This window comes from Hipposideros armiger, unplaced genomic scaffold (assembly GCF_001890085.2).
Source record: "Hipposideros armiger isolate ML-2016 unplaced genomic scaffold, ASM189008v1 scaffold_382, whole genome shotgun sequence".
Taxonomy (NCBI): Eukaryota; Metazoa; Chordata; class Mammalia; order Chiroptera; family Hipposideridae; genus Hipposideros; species Hipposideros armiger.
Genome location: NW_017731732.1, coordinates 25,771 through 49,894, shown reverse-complemented (window position 1 = coordinate 49,894; position 24,124 = coordinate 25,771). Strand labels below are relative to the sequence as shown.

The 24,124-nt window shown below is 42.2% G+C and overlaps 1 protein-coding gene across 1 annotated transcript in view; it reads left to right on the top strand.

The window, feature by feature from the left end:
* BUB1 (BUB1 mitotic checkpoint serine/threonine kinase) overlaps positions 1-21,522 on the top strand; it is a 53,639-nt gene extending 32,117 nt beyond the window's left edge. The window contains exons 18-25 of the mRNA XM_019662865.1: positions 2,349-2,587; positions 3,633-3,776; positions 17,914-18,029; positions 18,343-18,504; positions 18,673-18,830; positions 18,928-19,102; positions 19,645-19,751; positions 21,197-21,522. Of these exons, the coding sequence (XP_019518410.1) occupies positions 2,349-2,587; positions 3,633-3,776; positions 17,914-18,029; positions 18,343-18,504; positions 18,673-18,830; positions 18,928-19,102; positions 19,645-19,751; positions 21,197-21,392 (1,297 nt within the window). The 3' untranslated portion in view covers positions 21,393-21,522. The remainder of the gene's footprint in view (positions 1-2,348; positions 2,588-3,632; positions 3,777-17,913; positions 18,030-18,342; positions 18,505-18,672; positions 18,831-18,927; positions 19,103-19,644; positions 19,752-21,196) is intronic.
* Positions 21,523-24,124: the final 2,602 nt, after the last annotated feature.

Genomic DNA, 24,124 nt, shown 5'->3' with positions numbered 1-24,124 from the left:
CTGACTCACAAGGCTGCCATAAGCCACACTTGGCGTAAGATTAACTTAGAAGTGTGCAGAGCGATGGTCACAGTTGCCAGCAGGGTAATCCTGCACAGGAAACAATTGTCTTTGACCCCATGGACAGTTAAGTTGCAAGGAAACTTCACCCAGGTGCAGAGGGTTCGCTGCCTAAAGCTTTATTTCCATGGGAGTCAGTGGCTCTAGAAATACTCCATAGATTGAGTTTCCAGGGTCCCCACAAGGGACAGACCCTTTATGAGACTCATGGTACCCAAAGCCTGAAGCAATGGATTCCCAGCACATATTTCTAATTCTTCCGGTCTAGATATAGTTAGTTACCAGTGAGGGTGATTTTTTTTTTACCATAAACAATGGTGACAGCTATATTCTTACCAGTTTTCAAGGGAAAAGAGCTAGAAAATTAACCAGAATATCCTCATGGAGAGGTAAAAGGGTTTTGTTAATCACTTATGCCCCACAGTTATTTGGACATGCATATGGCTCATAGCATCGTACATGATTTGCAGACAACTTTTTCTGTGTGTGTGGACACCCCTGTTTTGTAATGTAAACTACTGGAACCATTTCATATCTAAGAACCATGGGCTTGTGATATTCCAGTGTACAGCCACTGGATCAAACAGCGTGCAGTCATTAAAATCCATGCTGTTTCTGTGGAGAAACCCGCAGACAGAGCCTGACCAAATGATCAAGGTCAATGTCACAGGTGATCACGCATGGTGGTATGGGATGATCTTCTCCCCCAAACCAATTCTCACAGTCCCATCCTGAGGAAGACCTCAGAGAAACCCATTCTGAGGGGCATCCTGCAACATGCTTGGCCAGTACTCCCCAACACTGACAGGGTCTTGGGAAGCTGGACAAAACTGGGAGAGTGTCACAGATGAGAGAAGTGAGTGAGGAGACATGACCAGCGGACGCAGCATGGTGTCCAGGGTCGGGTCACGGAGCACTGGAAGTGCAGTTTGGCAAGCCGGGAGACCCACGAGCAATGTGGACCGCAGTTAATAGTATATAGCCAGTGCTGGTTTGTTGGTCTTGACAAAGGTGCCACTATAATCAAAGACAACTTTGTAGGAAATTGGGTGAGAAGTATAGGAATTCTCTCATCTTTGCATTTTAGATTTTTTTTTTAATCTAAAATCATTCCAAAATTAGTTTATTTTTTTTTAATTCACAGGAAATGTGAATTTTACTTCTGTGTCAAGAGGTAGAACTGTGATATGAAGTTGCATGTATAAATCCATCTGTATAAAAATATACTTATCCACTTGTGTATATTAGATTAAAGGTGGGGGTGTATGTGTGTGGAGCTGTGTATACAGTCCGATCTTGTTACTGCATTGGTTCTTCTCTCTAAAGTCACTGCAAACACTGAACCATTGCCCCTAGGAGCCTCTGGTCACAATGTCTTACTTAAAGACATCTTATTTAATATGTATTGTTGACTCATTGACATTGAACTCACGGCCAAGAGCGCTGTAACTCCTGCCTGAACAAAGCTCATCTAGCATGTATTTTTTCTCCCTGAGACACATCATAGCTTTCCAGCACACAGTAACTAGATAGCACTTCACCTCCACATTGGAGAATATTTTAAACAGTGAAATCGCAACCTACAGCACAAAAATGCATTAAATTAAAAAAAAAAAAAGACACCGCTAAGTAATTATTCTGCCCAAGGACACTTACAGCATGAGGAGCGTGCGTGGCCTTACCCAGCCTTTCCTGGGAACATATGCCAGGAGACTCCGATTTGTCACCGATTTGCATGTCAGCAGGCATCTACAGAAGCACCATGAGCTTTGATGTGGGGGTTACAGATACATGTTAGCATGCAAGTGAAATCATAACCATGGGGCCCATGAGTAATGAGGACCTGCTGTACAGATAGATATATGTGTGTGTGGAGTGGTATACTGGTGGTAGGCTGTTGGATGGTGGTTGATACAGCCTGTTTGTTGCAGTATTATAAATGTGTTCAGTCTTGGTGACAGTACTGATGCTCAGATGACAGGTTAGGGGAGTTGAACCCATTCCTCCCAAAACTTCCAACTAAACAATACCCAATATATCACCCACCTACTTAATACATGTATTACCACATCTGTGATTTCTTTCTGTTCGTGTTGTATTAGCTGCCTGTATTTGCATTACATCTGTTTGTCTCAAGAAAATGCTTTAGTCAACTCTTTGTGAAGCAACTTTGAAATCTCATTCCTGGAATGAAAAGGAAAATGCTGTGTGGGACTTGCTGTGATCAGACCTAGAAGGCTTGTAATCATGTGTTTGTTCCCTCCTCTCTCACCCCTTTCACACACCAGTCCCATTCAGGAGGAAGGCCCGACACCAGCGGTCCCCACCGATGCGCGTTCGGTGTCCTCGCTGCATCCTCTCCTGCCAGCTACAGGTGGCGTGTTGACCCGGGAGGCGGAGCGGGGCCTGGAGGCTTGTACACTCGCCGACACTGACCTTGCCGCCACGGGGGTCCCGGCAGACGCCAGCTCTGGGTCCCAGGAAGAACGGACGCAGACTTGTCCCCTTGGGAATGCCCATGTCCCAAGTAGGAATAATGCTCAGCCTTCTTGTCCCCTGATCAGGACAGTGGCTTGGTAAAAGCTGCTCTGTGCACAGCTCACAGAGCCGGGGCTGGAATGTCACCAAGCAGGACGGGAGCTCAGGCAGCACTTACGTGAAAGTCCTAGTGTATATACAGCAGTAGCTTCCCTGTGAGCAAGCTCACCCATTTGTGATTTTAGAGGTGCCAAGTCACCACTGTTGGAAGAGGGGATTGAGGTTGGGGGACCCACTGTGCTGGGCATTTACTATGATACCGTTGTCCCCATTTTAGAGAAAAGTAAAGAGGCTCGGGGTTGAGGGACCCCACACCCAGGCTAGTCAGAACTGGTTTTGCATTGTAGTTAAGAGCACAGCCTCTGGAGGAGACTGGCTAGGTTCTCGTCCTGGCTCCCCCTCATAGGAGGTCATTATTATCCTCTGTGGCCCTCTTTAAAGTTGAGGTGGTGTTCGTGCCTACTTTAGTCTTAACTAAGCACCAGGTGAGTTGCTAACTATGAAGTTCTCAGAACAGTATCCTCCCTGCGCTTAGCACTGAGTAAGTTCATTATGCTGGGTTAGTCCTTCATAACTGCCACCAGCTTCTGTGTTCCCATTAGAAACAATTTCTCAGTTGTGAACCCAAAGTATCTCCTACATGCACATTGCACATAGGTAGTACAAGTGTTAAGAGGCCAAGTGTTTTGTAGACTGAGTGAAAAATCATTTTAAAGATTGTATACCTGAGCACATGAATACCCAGTCTGCCTCGGACACAGGCACCCATACCTGTGCTCAAGGCAGAATCCAGCAGTGCCGGGCGCCTTTGGTGTTCCTTTATCTCAACTGAGCATTGGTCGAAATTTGTAGACCTAAAATGACAAATAACTGTGCAAAAATACCTATTTTGACTTTTGAAAACGGTTATTATTTAAATCATTGCTCTTGAAAGATGAGGCTTTTGAAAGCTTACTTAATGTCTGCCTCCACTTGCTTTATTTGTAATTTCTTGGGTACTGAGTTTACTTTGCTTCTGTTTGCATTCCTTTAAGACCTCACTATTGTGAATCCATGGGATGATGAACTGATTCTCAAACTTTTATCCGGGCTTTCTCAGCCAGTGTGCTCCCATCCAGATGCCTTTGAGTGGCCATGCAAACTTCCTGCCATCAAGCCCAAGAGCGAGTTCCAACTGGGTAAGAACTATGGTGGTAAAACTTCCAAGTCTGATTTCTCTGAGGGAAAATGGGGGTAACCGAGTACGTGTAACTGCTCCTGGCACACACACCGTGCCGCGCCCCCAGATGCATGGAGGATGGATGAGCTTCTGTCCAAAGGCCTAAGCTGAGAACGTTCTGTGAAGCTGTGACACTAGCCTTTTGATTGCTGCTGGGGCTGTAACTTACAGAGGCAAGCTGGCCACCGAGTGCCATGTAAAGTGCACATCCGCGTCTAAGACTTTCCTGCGACACCTGCACACATTCACAAGGGTGTGTGCACATAAAAGCAGGTTGGAAGCTACAGGTATCGGCGGGAACTGCTTCCATAAATGATGGGACACTGCAGTCACATGCATTCTCTGTATGCACAGGGGATGGCCTCGAAACGTGCTGTTGAGTGCAAGGGCTGTTAGTGGAAGTGGGACACAGTGGCTGTAGACATCAATGGGAGTAAGACTTCTCCCAACATGCCCCCCGACACACACACACACACACACACACACACACACACACTCTCACACACTCTCACACACTCCCCCATTATTAACATCTTGCATTAGTGTGTCCATTTGTTGAGTTGAGCCAATATTATTATATTATTACTAACTAAAGTCCACAGTTTACATCAGGGTTCACTTATGGTGTTGTACATTCTATGGGTTTGGACAAATGTATAGTGACATGTATTATTACAGTGGTCTTACAGCCCTAAAAGTGCCCTGTGCCCCACCTGTGCATTCCTTCCGCTGCCACCTGAAACCCTGGCAATCACTAATCTTTACTGCTGGCCCCATCGATGTGCTTTTTCCAGGATGTCATAGAGTTGTAATCACACAAAATGTAGCTTTTCAGATTGGCTCCTCTCATTTAGCAATATGCATTTAAGTTTCCTCTGTGCCTTTCAGTGACTGATTCTTTAGTTGCTGAGTAATACTGCCTTGTGTGAACGTACCGTTGTTTGTTTATCCATCACCTATTGAAAGCCGCCTTCGTTTCTTCTTAATTTTGGCAAATATGAAGAAAGCTGCTGTGAACATTCCAGTGCAGTCTTTGTGTGGACACAAGTTTTCAGTTCATTGGGTGACTCCCAAGGAGTGTGACTGCTGTGCCAGATGGCAAGAGTGTGTTTACTTTGATAAGAAACTGCCAGACTGCCCTTCAGAGGGCTGTGTACCCTGTTGCATCCCGTTGGCAAGAATGAGCTCTGGTGTTGTCAGTGTTTTCGGGTTCAGCCATACTAGTGGGTGTGCAGTGGGATCTCATTGTTTTAATTTATAATTCCCTAATGACATGATACTGAACATTTTTAAGTTTGTTTGCCATCTGTATATCCTCTTTGGGTGAGGTATATGTTCAGATTTTTTGCCCAGTTTTTAGTTGTTCATTTTCTTAGTGTTGAGTTTTAAGAGTTCACTGTATATTTTGGATAACAGTCCTTTATTAGATAAGCGTTTTGCAAAGATTTTTCCCTCAGTCTTTGGTTTGTCTTTTTATTCTATTAATGATGTCTTCTGCGAGCAGAAGTTCTTAATTTTAAATTTTAATGACTTCCAGTTTATCAATTTTTTCTGTTCACAGATCGTGGCTTTGGTGTTGTATCTACGAGGTCATTGGCAAACCAAGGTCAGCTAGGTTTTCTCTTGTGTTACCTTCTAGGACTACAGTTTGTGTGTTATATTTAAGTCTGTGATCCACTTTGACTTAACTTTTGTAAAAGGTTCTGTATCTGGATTTATTTTTGCCTGTTGATATTCAGTTGTTATATTCCATTTGTTGAAAAGACTCTTAATTTAATTGCCTTCGCTCCTTTGTCAGTGAGCAGCTGACTCTGTTTTGGTCTGTTTCTGGGCTCTCTCTGTTCCATTGACCATCCTGTCTATTCTTTCACCAGTACCAGTGTCCTGGTTACTGTAGCTTGATATTGGGTAGTATCAATCCTCTGATTTGTTCTTCAATATTGTGTTGGCTATTCTGGGTCTTTTTCCTCCATATAAACTTTAGAATCTAAAGTTTTTATGGATATTTGTCAATATCCATGAAATTACTTGCTGGGATTTTTTTATTGAGGTAGCACTGAATCTGTAGATCAATTTGAGAAGAACTGATGTCTTCACAATATTGTATCTTCCTATCCATGTACATGGACTATCTCTGTCAATTTAGATTTAATTTCTTTCATCAGAGTTTTGTCATTTTCCTCACATAGATCTTGTACATATTTTGTTAAGTTTATTTATACCTAAGTGTTTTAATTCTTAGGTAAGCCTTGCAAACCTGGGTGCTAATGTAAATGGTCTTGTGTTTTTAATTTCAAATTCCACTTGCTCATTTCTATTACAAAGGAGGGCAATGGACTTTTGTGTATTAACCTTATACCCTGCAACTTCGCTATGATCACTTATTAAGGACAGGAGACTTTTTTTGTTGATTCTTTGGGATTTTCTGGATAGACAATGTACAAAGACAGTTTTATTTCTTCCTGACCAATCTTGTATACCTTCTATTTCCTTTTCTTATACTGTTGCATTAGCTAGGACTTTCAGATGTTGAATCAGCACCACTGCTCTAAACAACTATGCTAACCGGTGACCCCAGGACTTCCAGTAGATGTTGAATAGGAGTGGCAAGAGGAAACGTCCTGCCTTGTTCCTGACCTTAGCAAGGAAACATCTGTCTAGTTTCTCGTTATGCGTAACGTTAGCTGCAGGTGTTAGTAGAGGCTCTTTATCGAGTTGAGGCAACGCCCCCTCTCTTCCTAGTTCACAGAGGGTCGCTATCATGAATAGGTTTTAGGATTTTGTTAAATACTTTTTCTGCATCTATTGATGTGATCATGTGATTTTTATTTTTAGTCTGTTGATGTGGTTTTTGAATGTTGGACCAGCCTTGCATCTCTGGATTAAACCCCACATGTTTGTGGTATATTATACTTTTTTGGATTCAATTTGCTAATATTTTGTGGAGAATTTTTGCATCTATGTTCATGAGAGATACTGGGCTGTAGTTTTCTTTTCTTGTAATGTGTTTGTCTGGTTTTGGTATTAGGGTGATGCTGACCTCATAGAATGGGTTATCCTTTGGAAGAGATTATAGAGAATGGGTATAATTTCTTAAATGTTTTCTAAATGTAGGATGAATTGTAAATGAATTCTAAATGTAGAATTCATCAGTGAACCCATCTGGGATCCGTGCTTTCTCTTTGGGAAGGCTGTCAATTACTGATTCAATTTCTTTACTAGATACAGGCCTATTCAGATTGTCTATTTCTTCCTGTGTGAGTTGTGACAGATGGTTTCTTTCAAGGAATTGGTCCATTTACTCTAGGTTATTAAATTTGTGGTCATAGAATTGCTCCTAGTACTAGTATTTCTTTATTATCTTTTTAATGTCCATAGGATCTGTAGTGATGCCCCCTGTTTCACTTCTGATATTAATAATATGTGTCCTCTTTTTTTTCTCTCTCTCTCTCTCTCTCCTTAGGTAACCTGGTTAGGGGCTTGTTGACTTTATTTATCATTTCAAACAACCAGCTTTGGGGTTTGTTGATATTCTTTACTGATTTTCTGTTTTCAGTTTCATTGATTTCTGCTCTAATTCTGGTTATGTCTTTTTTCTGCTGACTTTGGATTAATTTTTTTTTTAATTTGGCAAAGGTGTGTATTATGGTCCAGAATGTGGTTTGTCTTGGTAAATGTTCCATGTGAGCTTGAAAAGAATGTATGTTCTGCTGTTGTTAGATGAGGTATTCTATAAACATCAGTTAAATCCCATTCTGTTGGATCTGTCACATTACGGATAAAGGGCTATAGAAATCTCCAACGACAGTAGTGAATTCATCTGTTCTTCTTGTTGGTCTGTCAATTTTTGTCTCACCATTTTAATGCTGTGTTGTTGGGCATGTGTACATTAAGGACTGTTATGTCTTCTTGGAGAATTGATGCTTTATCTTCATTTTACACCTCTTTTTATCCCTGACAATTTTCCTTGCTCTGAAGCCTGCTCTATCTGAAATTAACATAGCTACTCCAGCTTTCTGTTCATTAGTATTAGCATGGCATATCTTTCTCCATCACTTTACTTTTTATCTATATCTTTATATTTAAGATGTGTTTCTTGTAGACAACATATAGTCGGGTCTTGGGTTTTTATCTACTGTGACAGTCTCTGTTCTCATTGGTATATCTAGCCTATAGATTGTTGACATGGTTGGATTAATATCGTCTACATTTGTTTACTGTTTTCTAGTCATTACCCTTGTTCTTTGTATCCTTTTTTGTCTTCCATTCTCTGCCTTCTCTGGTTGTAGTTGAGATTTTATGTGATTTCATCTTCTCTCTTCTCATAGCGTATCAATTATACCTTTTTTTTTTTTTTTTTACTTTTTTTAGTTGTTCCCTAGCATTTGCAATACTTATTTACAGCTAATCCAAGTTCACCTTCCAATAACATGATACCACTTCACAGGTAATGTGTGTACTGATAACAGAATATCAGTGTTCCTCTGTCCTGTCATAGACAGAGTGATATGACTGTCATTCATTTCACTAATCAATAAGCTGAATACATAGGAGATTTTATTTTTGTCCCTTCTACACTTTTCTGATCTGAGTTTCTGACCTATCTCATCAGACTTCTCTCTGAGGAACTTTTTTTTAACATTTCTTGCAAGGCAGGTTTACTGGTGACAGATTGCCTCAATGTTTGTTTGTCTCAGAAAGTCTTTATTTCCTCCTTACCTTTGAGGGATTGCCTGTGGACGCAGAATCCTTGGTGGGTAGTCTTTCCTTCCATGCTTACCATGCTCTCTGAAGAGGGGTCCTATGACTCTTGTCCTGGCAGGTGGTTTTATCGTGTCTTCTTTCGGTATTTTCTCCTCATCTCATTTCCTGCAGTTTGAATATCACATGGTCACAGGGTGAGGTGTAGGTTTTGGTACTTCTCTTACTTGGTATTATGAGATTCCTGGATCTCTGGCTTAGTGTCTGTTACTAATTTTGGAAATTTCTCAACCATTATTACTCCAAATATTCTTCTGTATCTTTCTCTTTTTATTCCTCCCAATATTTTCATTATACATGTTACACCTTTTGTAATTGCCCCACAGTTCTGGAACATGTTTTTTCTCTTTACATTTCAGTTTTGGGAGTCTCAGGCTCAGAGATCCTTTCCTCGGCTGTGTTAATGAGCCAGTCTTCCTTTCTCTTAGTGTTTTCCAGATAGCATTTCCTTTGGATTCTTTCTCCGAGTTTTTCTGTCTGTTTACATGACCCATCTGTCCTTGCGCATTGTACTTTTTTCATTAGAGCCCCTAGCATGTTAATCATTATTCTTTTTCATTCCTTGTCTGATAATGTCAGAACTTTTGTTATATCCCTGTCTGGTTCTGATGCTCACAGTCTCTTCAAGCTGTGTTTGCCTTTAAGTGTGCCTTATAGGCTTTCTAAGAAGCCAACCCTGGTGTGCTGGGTCAGAGCAACTGAGATAAATGGGCCTTTGTGGAAGGCTTGTGCTTACCTGCTTGGGGTTAGGCTGTTTACTGTTAGCTGTCACTGTGGGATACATATCAGAGCTCAAGTTTCCCTTTGTGTCCTTATTTCTCTCTCACTTGTTATCATTGTGTTTCCCTAGAGACATGCCCTTAAACACAGTCTGATATGGCAATTCTTTCTATCATAATCCGCCTGGTACTGGGGTTCCTCCTACTGGACCTCTGCTCTGGCAAGTTCTGCCTCTCTCTGTCCACCTGTCTGTCTCCTCAGTTTGGGGGCAGCAGTTTGCCCTGTGACCTCAGTTCTCTAATGGATCTAAGAAGAGTTGTTGATTTTCCCTATTTTCCACTTTTTTCTCATTGTGAGTGTAGAGTACTGACTTCCATGATCCATATATGCCAGATGAGAAACCAGAAGTCTACTTTTTGTATTTGGTTTTGCATATGTGAATTCTTTTTTAAAAATTAATTTTAAAATGTATTACAACTTCACCTCTGTGGTCTTTCTCCCCAAACCAATAACCCCGGTGTTACTGAAAAATAACAAGACAAATCCAGTTTGAGGGACAGTCTATAGCCTACCTGAACAATACTCCTTGGAACCGTGGTGGTTGTCAAAAACAAGAGGTTAGATATCATGTCCCTCCCGCCGTCAAGGAGGGACGGCGAAGGGTTAAGAAATACAAGAGCCAAGTATTGAGTTAATGTGGGCCAGGGGTCTCAAGTCTCTGTGGACTGAGCCCCGAATCTGGCAGGCGCAAAGCTTTTTATTCTCCGCTGCCACAAAGAAGTAAATTTGGATATCTCATCCCAGTATGTTGATTCGATGTGTCTGGCAACTGCTTCACTGAAACTTGTGTTTTCACACATATGTACCATCTCTATGGATGGACTCAGCATTCCTAGACCATCAGATAAAGAATCTTTACCAAGATAATTCCCTCGGGTCTCAGCATTCCGAGGCACTCCCTTATGACTTCAAAGGATCAGTGCGCAGGAGCATTCCAGTCCGCAGCTGCGAGGTGACATCTCCCCCTTTTTGATTTTAGCAATAGGAGGAACACAGACTAGGTGGTTTCCTGATTATTTCCCGTCTGAGCGTATGTTGTCCATGGCAGATGACTAGGTAAAATAGAAATAGTAAAATCAATAAGATGAGAAATGCGCCCACAAGTCCTCCTCCAAGGGTTTTTACCCAAGGGAGGGGGTTTAAAGTCGAAAGCTCTTCCACAGTGGCAGAAAGCATTTCATCTCCAGGCAGGAGTGATAAGTGAGCATACGTCATCAAATCCACCTCCTGCTGTAGTTGTTGGATATCTACAGTAATGGTAGGATTAAAATATAAGAGATGAGCTCTTACTTTAGACCACGGAGTACGTGTGTAAGAAAAGGGAGTTAGTTACACAATAAGTAGAAATATTCCAGTCACATTTTAAAGTAGTTATTTCCTTTCTCTCTGGGAACATCCCAGGCTTGGTGACAAAGTGAGAGACTCGGGGGTTTTTGAACCAATGCAAATAGGTGTTTTTAAAATAGCCTAAAGCCGTATGATTAGAAAGAGAAAAACTCAGACCCTCCTCCCCTAGTAACTCCGGATCTCTAGGATCTTCAGGTCCAGGAAACCAAGAACTATCACTAATATAAATTATAGGAGGACCTTTACTCCAAGTTAAGGGAGTTAATAAAGGAGGACTAGGCAAATAACCCCAATAGTTAAAATTATCTGCTACAATGCTTGGCAAAAGACAACTTACAAATGATATTACTGCCAGTATTGACACTAGCATGTTGGTGTCAGTTTTAGGTATGCCTTTTTCATCCAAATTCTTTTCTGCCATCTGAGACAGCTTTTTCAATTGCCCCCATGTAGGAGGTTGAGCTTTCTCCGTCTTGGGAGTGCTTCCTCCAGGGGGTGGCCCGATCTGGGTGGTTTTCAGCGTGGTTGTCAGCGATAGACTGGACAGCTGGAACACTGGAAGTTCTGTGTCTGCTATCCGCGCAAATTTTCTCTTCTGCGAGCCATCACTCATGGTGAGGTTTGACACACCTGCCAGGGACCCACAAAGCCCGCTCCTCTGGACCTGGAGAAATATAAGCAAAGCCTCATCCCCATGTTAATAAGGTTCCTAAATGCCATTGATTCGTTTGGATATCTTTCCACCAGATAGGAACATTTTCCAAGGGTTTCGGGCTATGCATACTATTAAAATGTCTTTATGTTGCAGTCCACCCAAGGTGTGGTTCAGTACTTGAACCAGAGGAATTTAAAAAATTTAAAGTAAACATAGTTTTTGCTAATTGTATCTGGGGGGGGGGTGTCCTTGCTTATCTCCCCCTTTCTGTTTTTGTAACTGTTTTTTTAAGGTGGAATTAGCACGGTCAACAATGGCTTGACCCTGTGGATTATAAGGAATCCCAGTGGTGTGTGAAATTCGCCATACAGCGCAGAATTGCGCAAATTTAGAGCTTTTATAAGCAGGGCCATTGTCTGTTTTGATAGAACGAGGCAGGCCCATAGTGGGAAAGCAAACAAGTAAATGACGACAGGAGTGGGCAGTGTTCTGACTAGAACATTAGCGACTAGAAAACCAGAGGCAGTATCCACAGTAACATGAACAATGGACGTCCACCCAGATGAAGGGACATGAGTCACATCCATTTGCCAGATAGCATTGGTGACTAAACCTCGAGAGTTAACTCCTTTAGGACGTTCTTGTGGAGCATTAAGAATCTGACAAGTAGGGCACGTCTGTATTATATGACAAGCTTGGTTATTAGTGATAGAGAACCATGAACGCAGACCACCCACATTAGTATGAGTTAAAGATGAAAATGCGTTGCCTTGGTTACTAACGAATCAGCAATTGAATTGCCTTGTGTCACCAGACCCAGCAGGGTAGTATGTGCACGAATGTGCATGATAAAGAAGAGGTGCTGACAGTTTCTCACAACCTGCTGGAGTTGGTTAAACAGCAGCTGGAGAGACTGATGAGAATTATTAGAAAGATGTGGTTTCAATGTTTTGCACCGTATGCACTACATAGGCAGAATCAGAAGCAGTATTCAAAGGGTCAGAAAATGTTTGCAAAGCAGTTAACACTGCTACTAACTCAGCCCTTTGAGACAAAGTGCAATTTGTGTGTATAAGATGATGACCCTTTTCACTGACAGTTGCTGCTTTGCCATTGCTGGATCCATCCATGAAAACTGTTAGACGCTGAGAAATAGGAAATCTAAGTTTTTTAGGTGAAATCCAATTAATTTTTTGTAGAAACTGAAACAATTTATTCTTAAGATAATGATTGTCAATAATCCCGTAAAAGTCACTAATGGCAATTTGTGAAGACTCAGCATGCATATTTAAATGAGATATTTGTTGTTTCTTAAAAGAAACCACAATTTGATTAGGCTCTTTTCCATTGAGATGAAGGACTCTGGTCGAAGCTTGTGATATGAGCTCAGAAATTAATTCCACATAGGTAGGGAATGACTTAACAAAATGATGAGGAAGAAAAAGCCACTCTACCAGGTCATCCTGTTGAACAATTACCACTGTAGGCGAATGTGGAGTGGGAAAAATTAAGACCTGTAAGGGTTGCACAGGGTTGATGCGCTGAATTTGAGCTTGTATTTGTTGCTCTACCACATCTAATCCTTGACTGGCCTGAGGAGTCAGCGTGCATGAGCTATTTAGCTGCAGTGCTCCTCGCAAAAGACCAAATAAATGACTGAGGGCATATGTAGGGATGCCCACTGTAGGATGCAACCAATTGATGTCCCCTAATAATTTTTGCAAATCATTTAGAGTAGAAATTTGATCTCTTCTAATTTGAACCTTTTGAGGTTGGATAGACTGTCTATCTACCACAGCACCCAAAGACTGCACCGGTGTGGTGGTTTGCATTTTATTTGGAGCAATGCAAAGTCCTGAGTCAAGCTGCTTTTTAAGTAGTTCAAAACATGCTGTCAACTGCTCCATAGAGGATGCAATGCAGAGAATGTCATCCATATAATGAATGATATAACAATCTGGAAAACTTGTTCTCACTGGCTTAAGAGCCCTAGCTATGAAAAGCTGCCATAGAGTTGGACTATTAAGCATTCCTTGGGGGAGCACTTTCCACTGATACCTTTTCATAGGTTCCTTATTATTAGTTGAAGGAATAGAAAATACAAATTTAGGACAATCTTGGGGGTGCAAAGGGATTGTATAAAAACAATCCTGTAAATCAACCACTATCAGAGGCCAATTTTTTGGAATCATAGAAGGCTGTGGAAGTCCGGGCTGCAAAGCACCCATGGGCTCGATGATGGTATTGACAGCTCGGAGATTAGTGAGCATTTGCCATTTTCCTGATTTTTTCTTAATAACAAATACTAGAGAATTCCAGAGACTTGTAGAAGGTTCTGTATGATCTAGTTCTAATTGAATCTGTACTAATTCTCTTAGAGCCTCTAATTTTTCTTGAGAGAGGGGCCACTGTTGTATCCAGAGAGGCTTGTTATCCATTTAAGAGCCACAGGGGTCTGTAGCTCTGCAACAGTGGCCCCTACAGAAAAGGCTCTTGCATCTCTGTCCGATAACCTAATCTCTCTTGTCCTTGCTGAAACAGAGGCTGATTGGGTTGAGTAATCCCCTGGTTAAATTTTTCTAAACTTCTTCCTAGCGGAGATCCCATATAACTCATTAATTTTTTACTTTGAGGACTGTATTGTCCAGGGGGTGTCCAAATCTCTGCCTTCCATTGTGCAAATCTCTTCCCTATATATTAACTGGAATATCTGCAATATAGGGTTGTGAAAATCCTTTTTGTCCCTTAGGAAGTCAGGGAAGAATACAGACACTCTGGTGTAAGCCTGAAGCTTTGCCAGCTCCCACTATGTTAATGTTTGTTTCCTGTACCTTCCAATTTTTTGGCCATTCTTGAGAACTAATTATGGAAACATCAGCCCCTGTATCTAAAAGACCTTCAATTTTTATGCCTTGGATTTCAATTTGACAAACAGGACGAATTCCTGATATCTTTTCTGCTAGAAAAACACCTGCCTGACCAGTACTTCCATGTCCTCTGGTTCCCCTTTTCTGTGTCCCCTTTTTTTTCCTCGGAGAATATACGGAAGGAGGAGCAGTTGCGCGACTCGCTGTCCCTTCTTAGCAGACCAGGAAACTGAAGAGGACATTATAACTTGAATTTCTCCCTCAGAATCAGAATCTGTCATACCAGTATGAACAGTGACTCCCTTGGAAGTTAAACTAGAACGACCAAGGAGAAGTCCAACAGTATTAGGAGGGATTGGGCCAAAAATTCCCATGGACACACGGAGCGGGGATTCTCCAGGGAGCAATAAAAGATTCTGTGCTGAACAGACATCTGCAGCACTCCCTTCTGTGGCTGGACTTAATTGTTGGACATTGAGTCTAGAGGGGGCACTGCCCGATAATTTTGAAGCATCTCCTGTGCCATATATGTCCCGGTTCTTGTCTGGGCCTAGGGTTGGCCCCTTCTCCCGTTTCCCTGAAGCAGAGTGCCGTTTCTACGATAAACTGACCCGCATTCCAAAGCCCAGTGATTTCCCTTTTGGCATTTGGGACACCGCCCAGGTTGCCTGGGCTCCGTAGGAGCAGAGGTATTAGGTGGGTGGGAACTGTTTCTATTTTTCTTTCTGCACTCTTTCTTGTATGACCGGATTTTCCACAATTATAACAACTTCCAGGGAATTTATTCTGTCCAAATTCTATTCCTGCCATTGCCTGAGCTAACATTACAGCTTTGAACTGCTCCCTTCCCACTCCGTGACACAAACGAATATAACTTGACAGATCAGTCTTTCATGGGCCCAGTAGCCTTTTTGCAGTCATCATTAGCATTATCAAAGACAAGGATTTGTTGAATGATTTCAGCTGCTTGCAAACTAGCTACCTGTTTCCTTATTGCATCTTGTAAATGGGCTACAAATTCTGTATACGGTTCCGTAGCACCCTGAAGGATTTTTTGAGACTTTGGAGCCTGACCATCTGTCTCGATTTTTACCCATGCAATTAAGCAAATCCTTTTTAATTGAGCTATAGCCTGATCATCCATAGTTAGCTGATTCTGAGTGCTTTCCCAGTTACTCGTCCCTAGGAGCTGATCCTGAGAAATAGCAAAGTTATGGGCCTGGTTGTATCTACTCTGGGTTTCCGCTCCATCTGTCCACCAAGTTTTGAATTGCAAAAATTGAGTAGGTGAAAGGCATGTCTGAGCCATTTACGCCAATCTATAGGAATTAAATGATTTCCATCATCCAAATTACGGATTATGCCTGGAGTGGAATGGCAAAGTAGGAACATACTGAGTTATAGCAAGTTTTAACTCTTTCAATATCTTAAAAGGAAAAGCCTTATACTGAAATTTATAAACTCCATTGGGTTTTTGAGGGTCTGTTCCAGGAGCAACACACTCATGAAGTATAACAGGAAAAGCTAAAGCATCCAAATCTCCCTCCAGACACGCCTGCCACATGCCTCTTTCTACTGCTGAAAGCTGCGTCTGTGGGCCTCTCAGAGGAGGGGGAGGGCTGCAAGTGGTGGGAACAAAAGGGTTAGCACTTGCCTCCGGTGGCCTGGGTGGTCCCCTCTCCCGTGCTGTAACTGACAGCGGCTTGGCGGCGGAGGCAGATGGACTGAAGGTGAACTGTTAACCCTCCAGCCAATTTCCCAAAGTTGGATATTCTGATTTCGGGATAACAGTAGAGGCTTCTAAAAACCTTCCCTCCTTTTCCTCATCCCCTTCATCTTCCGTGTCAGTTTGTAAAGGCTCTAAAACTGACCAGACTAACTGCCAAGTAATCCAAATTGTTGCTGGGAGAAGAATGCCTGTATGATGTACTTCCAGGAGTTCATCACCAATTTTCTTCCATGTTTTCAAGTCTATTATTCCTAAATTAGGGGACCAGGAACAATGAGTTTCAGTTACCTTTAAAAGCTCTTCCAATTTCTGACCTGAAATTCGAGCTCCCCCAGCTTTAAGAAACTGTTTGAATAGATAAATATAAGGTCTATTTTGGCTCTCAGCGTTTCCCATGTTAGTAACAAGAAAGAAAGGAAGAGTTTCACTCAAAGTTAACTCAGATGCCCCTCTGGCCATGCCCCTTTGCGGGACGTTAAGGTCCGTCTTGGCTATGGTATACCTGTGTAAACCCCGGGTCTGGTTGACCCAGTTGAGCGTCAAATCACAATTTTGCCTTATGACTTGACCGCGGAACTGCAGATTGGGACCCAATCAAGTTCCGTAGCTGAAGCCGTGGAACTATAGTCAACCACTAACACATTCATACTCTTTCATACGAAAGTTTTTTAGTGAATTCCCCTTTACCCTGGTTAAATTCTCCGGTAGTTGCCTCCTACCTCCTTATCCGGTAGTTGCCGCGGTGCCTTCCAGACCGTCTCGCCATTAAATCTTCTTTCTTAGACTCGGAGTCTTCCTTCCCTCTTCGAGCCTCCACCTTGGGCGCTAGATATAATGTCCCACGTGACAAGGGCTGGGGAGCTCAAGGAGGGACGTCGAATGGTTAAGAAATACAAGAGCCAAGTATTGAGTTAATGCGGGCCAGGGGTCTCAAGCCTCTGTGGACTGAGCCCCAAATCTGGCAGGCGCAAAGCTTTTATTCTCCACTTCCACAAAGAAGTAAATTTGTATATCTTATCCCAGTATGTTGATTCAATGTGTCTGGCAACTGCTTCACCGGAAACTTGTGTTCAAACACAAGTTGTATTCAGACACATCCGTGTGATCCCTATGGATGGACTCAGCATTCCGAGACCATCAGATAAGGAATCTTTAGCGAGATTATTCCCTCGGGCCTCAGCATTCCGAGACACTCCCTTATGACTTCAGTGCGCAGGAGCATTCCAGTCGGCAGCTGCATGGTGAAAGTTAGAAACTGTCACAGCCTAGTGGAGGCTGAGAGACTTGATGACTATGTTCTGGAACATTAGGGGGAAACAAGGGACATCTGAGTAACATAGCAGTGTCAGTCCTTTATTTGTGACAAGTGAACCACGGTTATGTGAAAGTGAGCTGTAGGGCAACTGTGTGTAGAACATAACTGACATTGTTCTGTCTGCAGCTTTTCTGTACATCGAACACTGTTCTAAAATACAAGGTTTACTTCAATTAAAAAGTTTATCTATTAGAAATATTGGTACAATTATACTTTGCTCTTTTGATTCTGATATAAAACACTTGAATTTTTCAAAGGCATGTTCGCTTTGTTTAGCACATTGCAGGGGATTTTTTAGGTGTTGTTTCTGACATCACAGTGGTCCTACCATGTAGGCAGCACAGGTGTGGCTCCTTTAAGTAGGAGCACAGTGGTGAGGAAAGGGGTTCCTGTCGCTAAGTGACAGGCCTGGCCCACGGTGGGGCCTGTGCTCCTCCATCATGTTGTTTAAAAGGGGGCTAGGTTGCAGTGGGTATCTGTTTAGCTTTCGTGCAAGATGGGAAAAGCATCTCCTAAGGGAGCTATATCCATGTGTATTTGTTAAAGCAATTTAAGCCCCAAGAAAATTTGACAGATACTTCATTTTGATGAATTCTAATGTGTTGAGCCTTAGTTTTCACCTCGACACATCTGTCTCCTAAGGCTCTCTGCTGGTCTACATTGATCGCCTTCTTGGAGAAGGGGCTTTTGCCCAGGTCTATGAAGTTACCCATGGAGATGTGAAGGACACTGACAGCAAACAGAAGTTTGTTCTGAAGGTAAATGATCTGAGCAGCGTTTTGTACACTATAGAAATGCATTTTAGAACTGGAATTTGCTGGCCTCTTTTTTTCTTTCTATTTGAAGACAGTGGTGGTTTTGTTTAGGTCTGTAGTGAGCACTTAAGAAACAAAACTCCTACAAGGACCAAGACTTGCCTTGTCTCTAGAATTAAGTTGCAAGCAAGTCCTGAACCACAGCAGCTTGTCACCACTTCCCACCCCTCATCCTTCACTGGGATGGAAGTTGTTTTCTGGCCACCATTTTCCAGAATGTGAGACTGGATGTGAATGTCATGTGCCTGGTTTGCAGGTCCAGAAGCCCGCCAACCCCTGGGAATTCTATATCGGGACCCAGCTGATGGAGAGGCTGAAGCCCAGCGTGCGGCACCTGTTTATCAAGTTCTATTCTGCCCACTTCTTCCAGGATGGCAGCATGCTGGTGGGAGACCTATACAGCTATGGGACACTTCTGGTAGGTGTGTTTATGCTGATGGTGTGCACGTAGGTGCAGGGTGCACTCTTGACTTGTCCTTGCACGTTCAGAACTTTTACTGGAAGGGTAGGCGGGGCAGAGCTCTTGACTTGGAATGTCACTGAGGCTGTGCAGCCAACTCAGGATCCCTCTTTCCATTGTTTCTAGAATGCTATCAACCTCTACAAGAACACCCCTGAGAAGGTGATGCCTCAGGCTCTGGTGCTGTCCTTTGCTGTGAGCATGCTCCACATGGTGGAACAAGTCCACAACTGTGAAATCATCCACGGGGACATTAAGCCAGACAACTTCATACTCGGGGGCAGGCGAGTATCGCACTTGTAACAAGTCCCTTCTTCCCATTTCCCCAGCAGACGCACTTGTGTGCTCATGCAGCCTGGCCCTTGTTTATGTTTAATACAGATTCTTGGAACAGGACAGCAAAGATGACGATTTATCTGCTGGCTTGGCACTGATTGACCTGGGTCAGAGTATAGATATGAAACTTTTCCCGAAAGGGACTACTTTTACAGGAAAGTGTGAAACGTCCGGTTTCCAGTGTACTGAGATGCTCAGTAACAAATCATGGAACTACCAGGTATAGAACAACTTGAGAGATTTTAAAACACTTTCCTTTATGACACTTACTACATTTTCAAGATGAGTTTGGGCATTTAGTTAGTTTGAGCTGCTCTGGTGCCCTGTCAGGATGGAGCCCGTGCTCGAGTGTTGCATTCAGTCCAAGCTCATCCCACAGCAGAGGCCTTGTAGTGCAGTGAGAGCAGCGGCCAGGGACCCAGGGAAGGAGTTGGGAGGCCTTCCAAGCTGTCTGTGCCGAAGGGGTTAGTGTTGTGTTTGCCTCTGGGTGACAAAACAAAGGACTTGGAAGGACACAGTAGCTCAAGGAGAACCGAGCTTTCCAAGGTGCCACCTTAGGGGGCAGTTGGGAAATCTGTGGAAGCTTCCAGCAAAGCCTAGACGGGCACTCAGTAGTGCACATTAGTGGGATGGTTGAACATAGGGCTTTTGATATTGTTTAAAAGTTATCTCCTATGATTATTTACTTGCTGCATGAGCTAGACATCTTAATACACTTGTGTAAATTACTATGTTAGATAGGCCTGTGTATTTTTTTTATAGATTGATTATTTCGGAGTTGCTGCAACAGTGTACTGCATGCTTTTCGGCTCTTACATGAAAGTGAAAAATGAAGGTGGAGTCTGGAAGCCAGAAGGTCTCTTTAGAAGGTGGGTATCAGTGTTGGTGCTGTCGTGAAAAGAGGCTAAATATGGTAGAGTGTTGGGCTCCATCTGGGGGAAATGGATCTCTGCCACTCCATGGAAAACTTGGAAAGTGTGGCGACATGAGAATCGTGGGTGCTGGGTACAGTGAGTAAGTTCTACAACCTCACTGCTTCTGTTCCCATTGGTGACAGCCAGGTGGCCAGTGCCTCATAGAAGCAGCAGGAGCTGGCTGAGTGGTTGGTGTCCTGTACGCTCCCGTCACCTGTCTTCCCTGAGCCTTCGGTGTTGGCTTGTCTTTTCCCTGTGTAAATGGGAATAATAATGGCCCTACTTTCCCTGGATGTGTCTTACAAAAAGCAAAGGAAATAATGCACGTGAAAGTGCTTTGTGGATTATAAAGTAATAAGGTGAGGCAGCCATCCATCACCGGGTAGAATTTGAGGTCCCACCCCAGTATGATGGTCATGTTTCTAACACTTTTCTCATCTGTAAAACCACAGTGGAAGCTAATGACTGGACTAGGACTGCCTATCAACACAGATGGCTCTCTTAATAGTGTCGTGTGAATAAACTTGATAATGTTTAAGCTGTTCATTATGTTATTTTTACTTTTTCTTAACTGCTTTTGAAGTATAAAAATATACATAGAAAAGTATACTCTTCCAGTGTACAGCTGACTGGATTTTGACATACCCTGACAAGAACAAGTAGTCAGTAGGAATTTTCTAAAATGTAGTGTCTATACATGAGTAGGTTAGATTCAGGCCTGAGAGGGAAACTTACAACAACTATGCTTAATTTTGCATTATGAGCCATCAAATTTAGCAACCATTTATTCTTCCTCTCACTCATAATGGAAGGACCAGAGCATGGTCAGACGGTTTCCGTCTCTGATCACTAGTGTAGAGAGAAGCCTAATAACAACGGGCTGAATTTCCTGTCCGGAACACAAATTTACTTATGTTCTTCTTTTCCCCATACCTCCTGTCCAGGTTCTGGAGGTTTTGCGGTTACTTTAAATAGTGCAGCAGTTGGAACTCTAAATCTGAGCTCTGTTCTGGGCAGCATCGCCTGTCCACCTGGTGCCAGCACATTCACAGTAGGCTCATCAGAACTGGTAGCCAGAGGATCAGATCCTGGCATTACAGCATGTACAGCTAGCCACAGCACATCAATTTTCTTTAAAAAAATATTCAGTTTTTCCACTGAAGAGCTATTATTAAGGCTACTTAATCTTAAACTGCTTTTTGGGAACAACATGTATATGGACATTTCATTAGATCTTTAATTTCTCTTATAATAGATTCAACATTTCTACCTTGATGCATTAGTTGTGTGTAGGTGAAAGTTGTTAGATTCAGCTTTCCAAACCTGTGGAAGTCAGATGCAGGAGCAGGTTTGCCCTGGTTGAACGCTACATTTTATCCTTTATGCTTTTTTTCCTCCAGGCTTCCTCATTTGGATATGTGGAATGAATTTTTTCACATCATGTTGAATATACCAGACTCTCAACATCTTCCATCTTTGGATATGTTAAGGCAAAAGCTGAAGAAAGTATTTCAAGAACACTATGTTAACAAGATTAAGACCCTACGTAACAGGCTAATTGTACTGCTCTTAGAATACAAGCGTTCTCGAAAATAAGAGATGATGCTCCCTAAAAATGGCTTTGTAAATGCTGGTCTGCTCACCTTAAACCTTGATGTCTTCACATTTATTGTTTATGTAAATGTTTCTTTTTTAAAAGTCTATAAAATATATCTTTGAACACTTAGTTGTTGTATTTCAGCCAAATGCACATGCCCGGTCCCTGAGTGGCAGGCTGACAAGCAGCCCTAGGGACACAAGAATTCACGAGAATCTTGGAAGTGAACATTCTCTGAGGTCACTTTTTAAACACTGACCTGTTCACTGTAAGCCAAAACAAGGGCCAAGACAGCTTTTTTCCAAATTTGCGCGTTTGTATTTGTGTCGAATAAACAAAAATTCCCCACATATATCCAAGGGACTCAAGATTTTATGAATAAATTTGCCTGTCGTTTATCGCCTATTCATTGCTATCTATGAGAAGGAGTAAAGGTAGAAATCTTAAGTCTCTTTATTTTTTAAAAGTACCACTCAAAGGAAAATCACACGTCTTGAAAGTAGTCTTAAAAGCTGTACAAATCATTAAATCAGGCCCATAATCATAGCAGCCCACTTAGCATATACTGACTTTGAAAGCTGGAAGGGCCCTATAACCTGAACTGACCCTCCTAACTCCCTTAGCATCATGGTGAAAAAGGTGAGGAAACACCCAGTTCAAGAACACAAGGATACAGACTGAACTGCTTCCTCCTACACCTCCCTGCAGCTGCCATGATCCCTGTCCCAGAGACAACCACAACCCACATTTTGTGAATCTTTACAGAAATGATTCTATGTATTTTTGAAAGTGCATTCAACATTTTGTATCAGTATTTGCAAATAGCCCCTCCACAGAGGCTATGCCACCCTGCATCAAACTGTTCCCCACACACCACGAACAGCACAGACAAGGCACTGCGACCCTTGCCACTCTGATGGGTGAAAAAGGATTTCCTTATGGTTTTCACTTGCATTATCTTCTGAATTATGTGAAATATATTCATACATTCACCAGCTGTCTGACTTACTACACTCAGCACAATACTCTGTAGGTTTATCCATGTTGTCACAGATGGCAAGATTTCCTTTTTTTATGGGTAATATTCTATTGTATATATGTACCACCTCCATCCATTGACAGACACCCAAGTTGCCTTCATAGCTTATGTAAAGAATGCTGCAATGAGGGCCGGCCGAGTGGCTCAGTTGGTTAAGAGCTCGCTCAAGAGTTTGAGCTCTGAGCAACGGCGGTTTGAGTCCAGCCCGAGCTGAGCAGCCGCTGAGCAGCCGCTGAGCTGCCAACAGGTAGCAGGATGGCTCAGCTAAAAAAAAAAAAAGAATGCTGCAATGAACATATGGATGAGCATGTCCCCTCGAAGTAGCATTTTAGGTTTGTTCAGGTAAATATCCAGAAGTGGGATTACTGGGTCCTTCTTTGTCTCTTATTATAGTCATTGTTTTAAAGCCTTTTCTGTCTGGTATAAGTATTGCGACCACAGTTTTTTGCTTGATTGTTTCCATTTTCATGAAATATGTCTTTCCATCCCTTTCAGTTTGTGTGTTTCAAACAGCATGTGTAAGGGTGTTTTCCTTTCGATCCAGCCCCCCTATCTTGATTGGAGCATTTAATCCATTTACATTGAAAGTAAATGTTGATAGGTATGTAGTTATTGCCATTTTTTTATTATTTTCATCTTAAGTTCCTCTAAGGTTTCTTGTAATAATGGTTTGGTGGTGATGAACTCTTATCTTTGTCTTGTCTGGGAAGTTATCTGTCCTTCGATTCTAAATAATAGCTTTGCTGGATAGAGGAATCTTGGCTGTAGGTCCTTGCTTTTCATCACTTTGACTATTTCCTGCCAATCCCTTCTGGCCTGCAAATCTATTGAGAAATCAGCTAATAGTCTCATGGGAGCTCCCTTGTAGGTAACTAACTGCTTTTCTCTTGCTACTCTTAGGATTCTCTCTTTGTCCTTAACATTAGTCATTTTAACTATGATGTGTCTTGGTGTGGGCCTGTTTGTGTTTATCTTGTTTGGGACTCTGCACTTCCTGGGCTTGTATGTCTATTTCCTTTGCCAGATTAGGGAAGTTTTCCATCATTATTTCTTCAAATAGGTTTTCAATTCCTTGCTCTCCTCCTCGTACCCCTATGATGCGAATGTTGATACACTTGATGTCCCAGAGGTCCCTTAAACTCTCCTCAATTTTTGGATTCTATTTTCTGTTCTGATTGGGTGTTTTCTGCTACCTTTTCATCTAAATCATTGATTTGATGCTCTGCTTTATCTGTTGGTTCCCTGTAACGTATTCATTTTGGTTATTGTAGTCTTATTTCTGACTGGTTCTTTTTTATGTTTCCTATCTCTTTGTTGAAGTTCTTCCTGAGATCATTGAGCATCTTTATAACCAGCATCTTTATAATCTTTGGAACTCTGCATCTGCTAGATTACTTGTCTCCAGTTTGTTCTTTTTCTGGAGCTTTGTTCTGTTCTTTTATTTGGGACATGTTTCTTTGTCTCCCCATTGGTTCTATTTTAAATCAGATCTAAATTTTTGCTATTTTTTTCTACCTGGTAGGGTTGTATAACCTGAACTGACCCTCCTGCCTCCATGGTAGTTTGAATATAAGAGGTCTCATAAGTCAGTGAATTTGTTGCAATGATGTTGCTTACCTTTTTTTGATAACTAGACAGTTAACCAAGTTGATTATTTGGAAGTGCTGAAAAGCTTTGTGAAAAAGATGACAT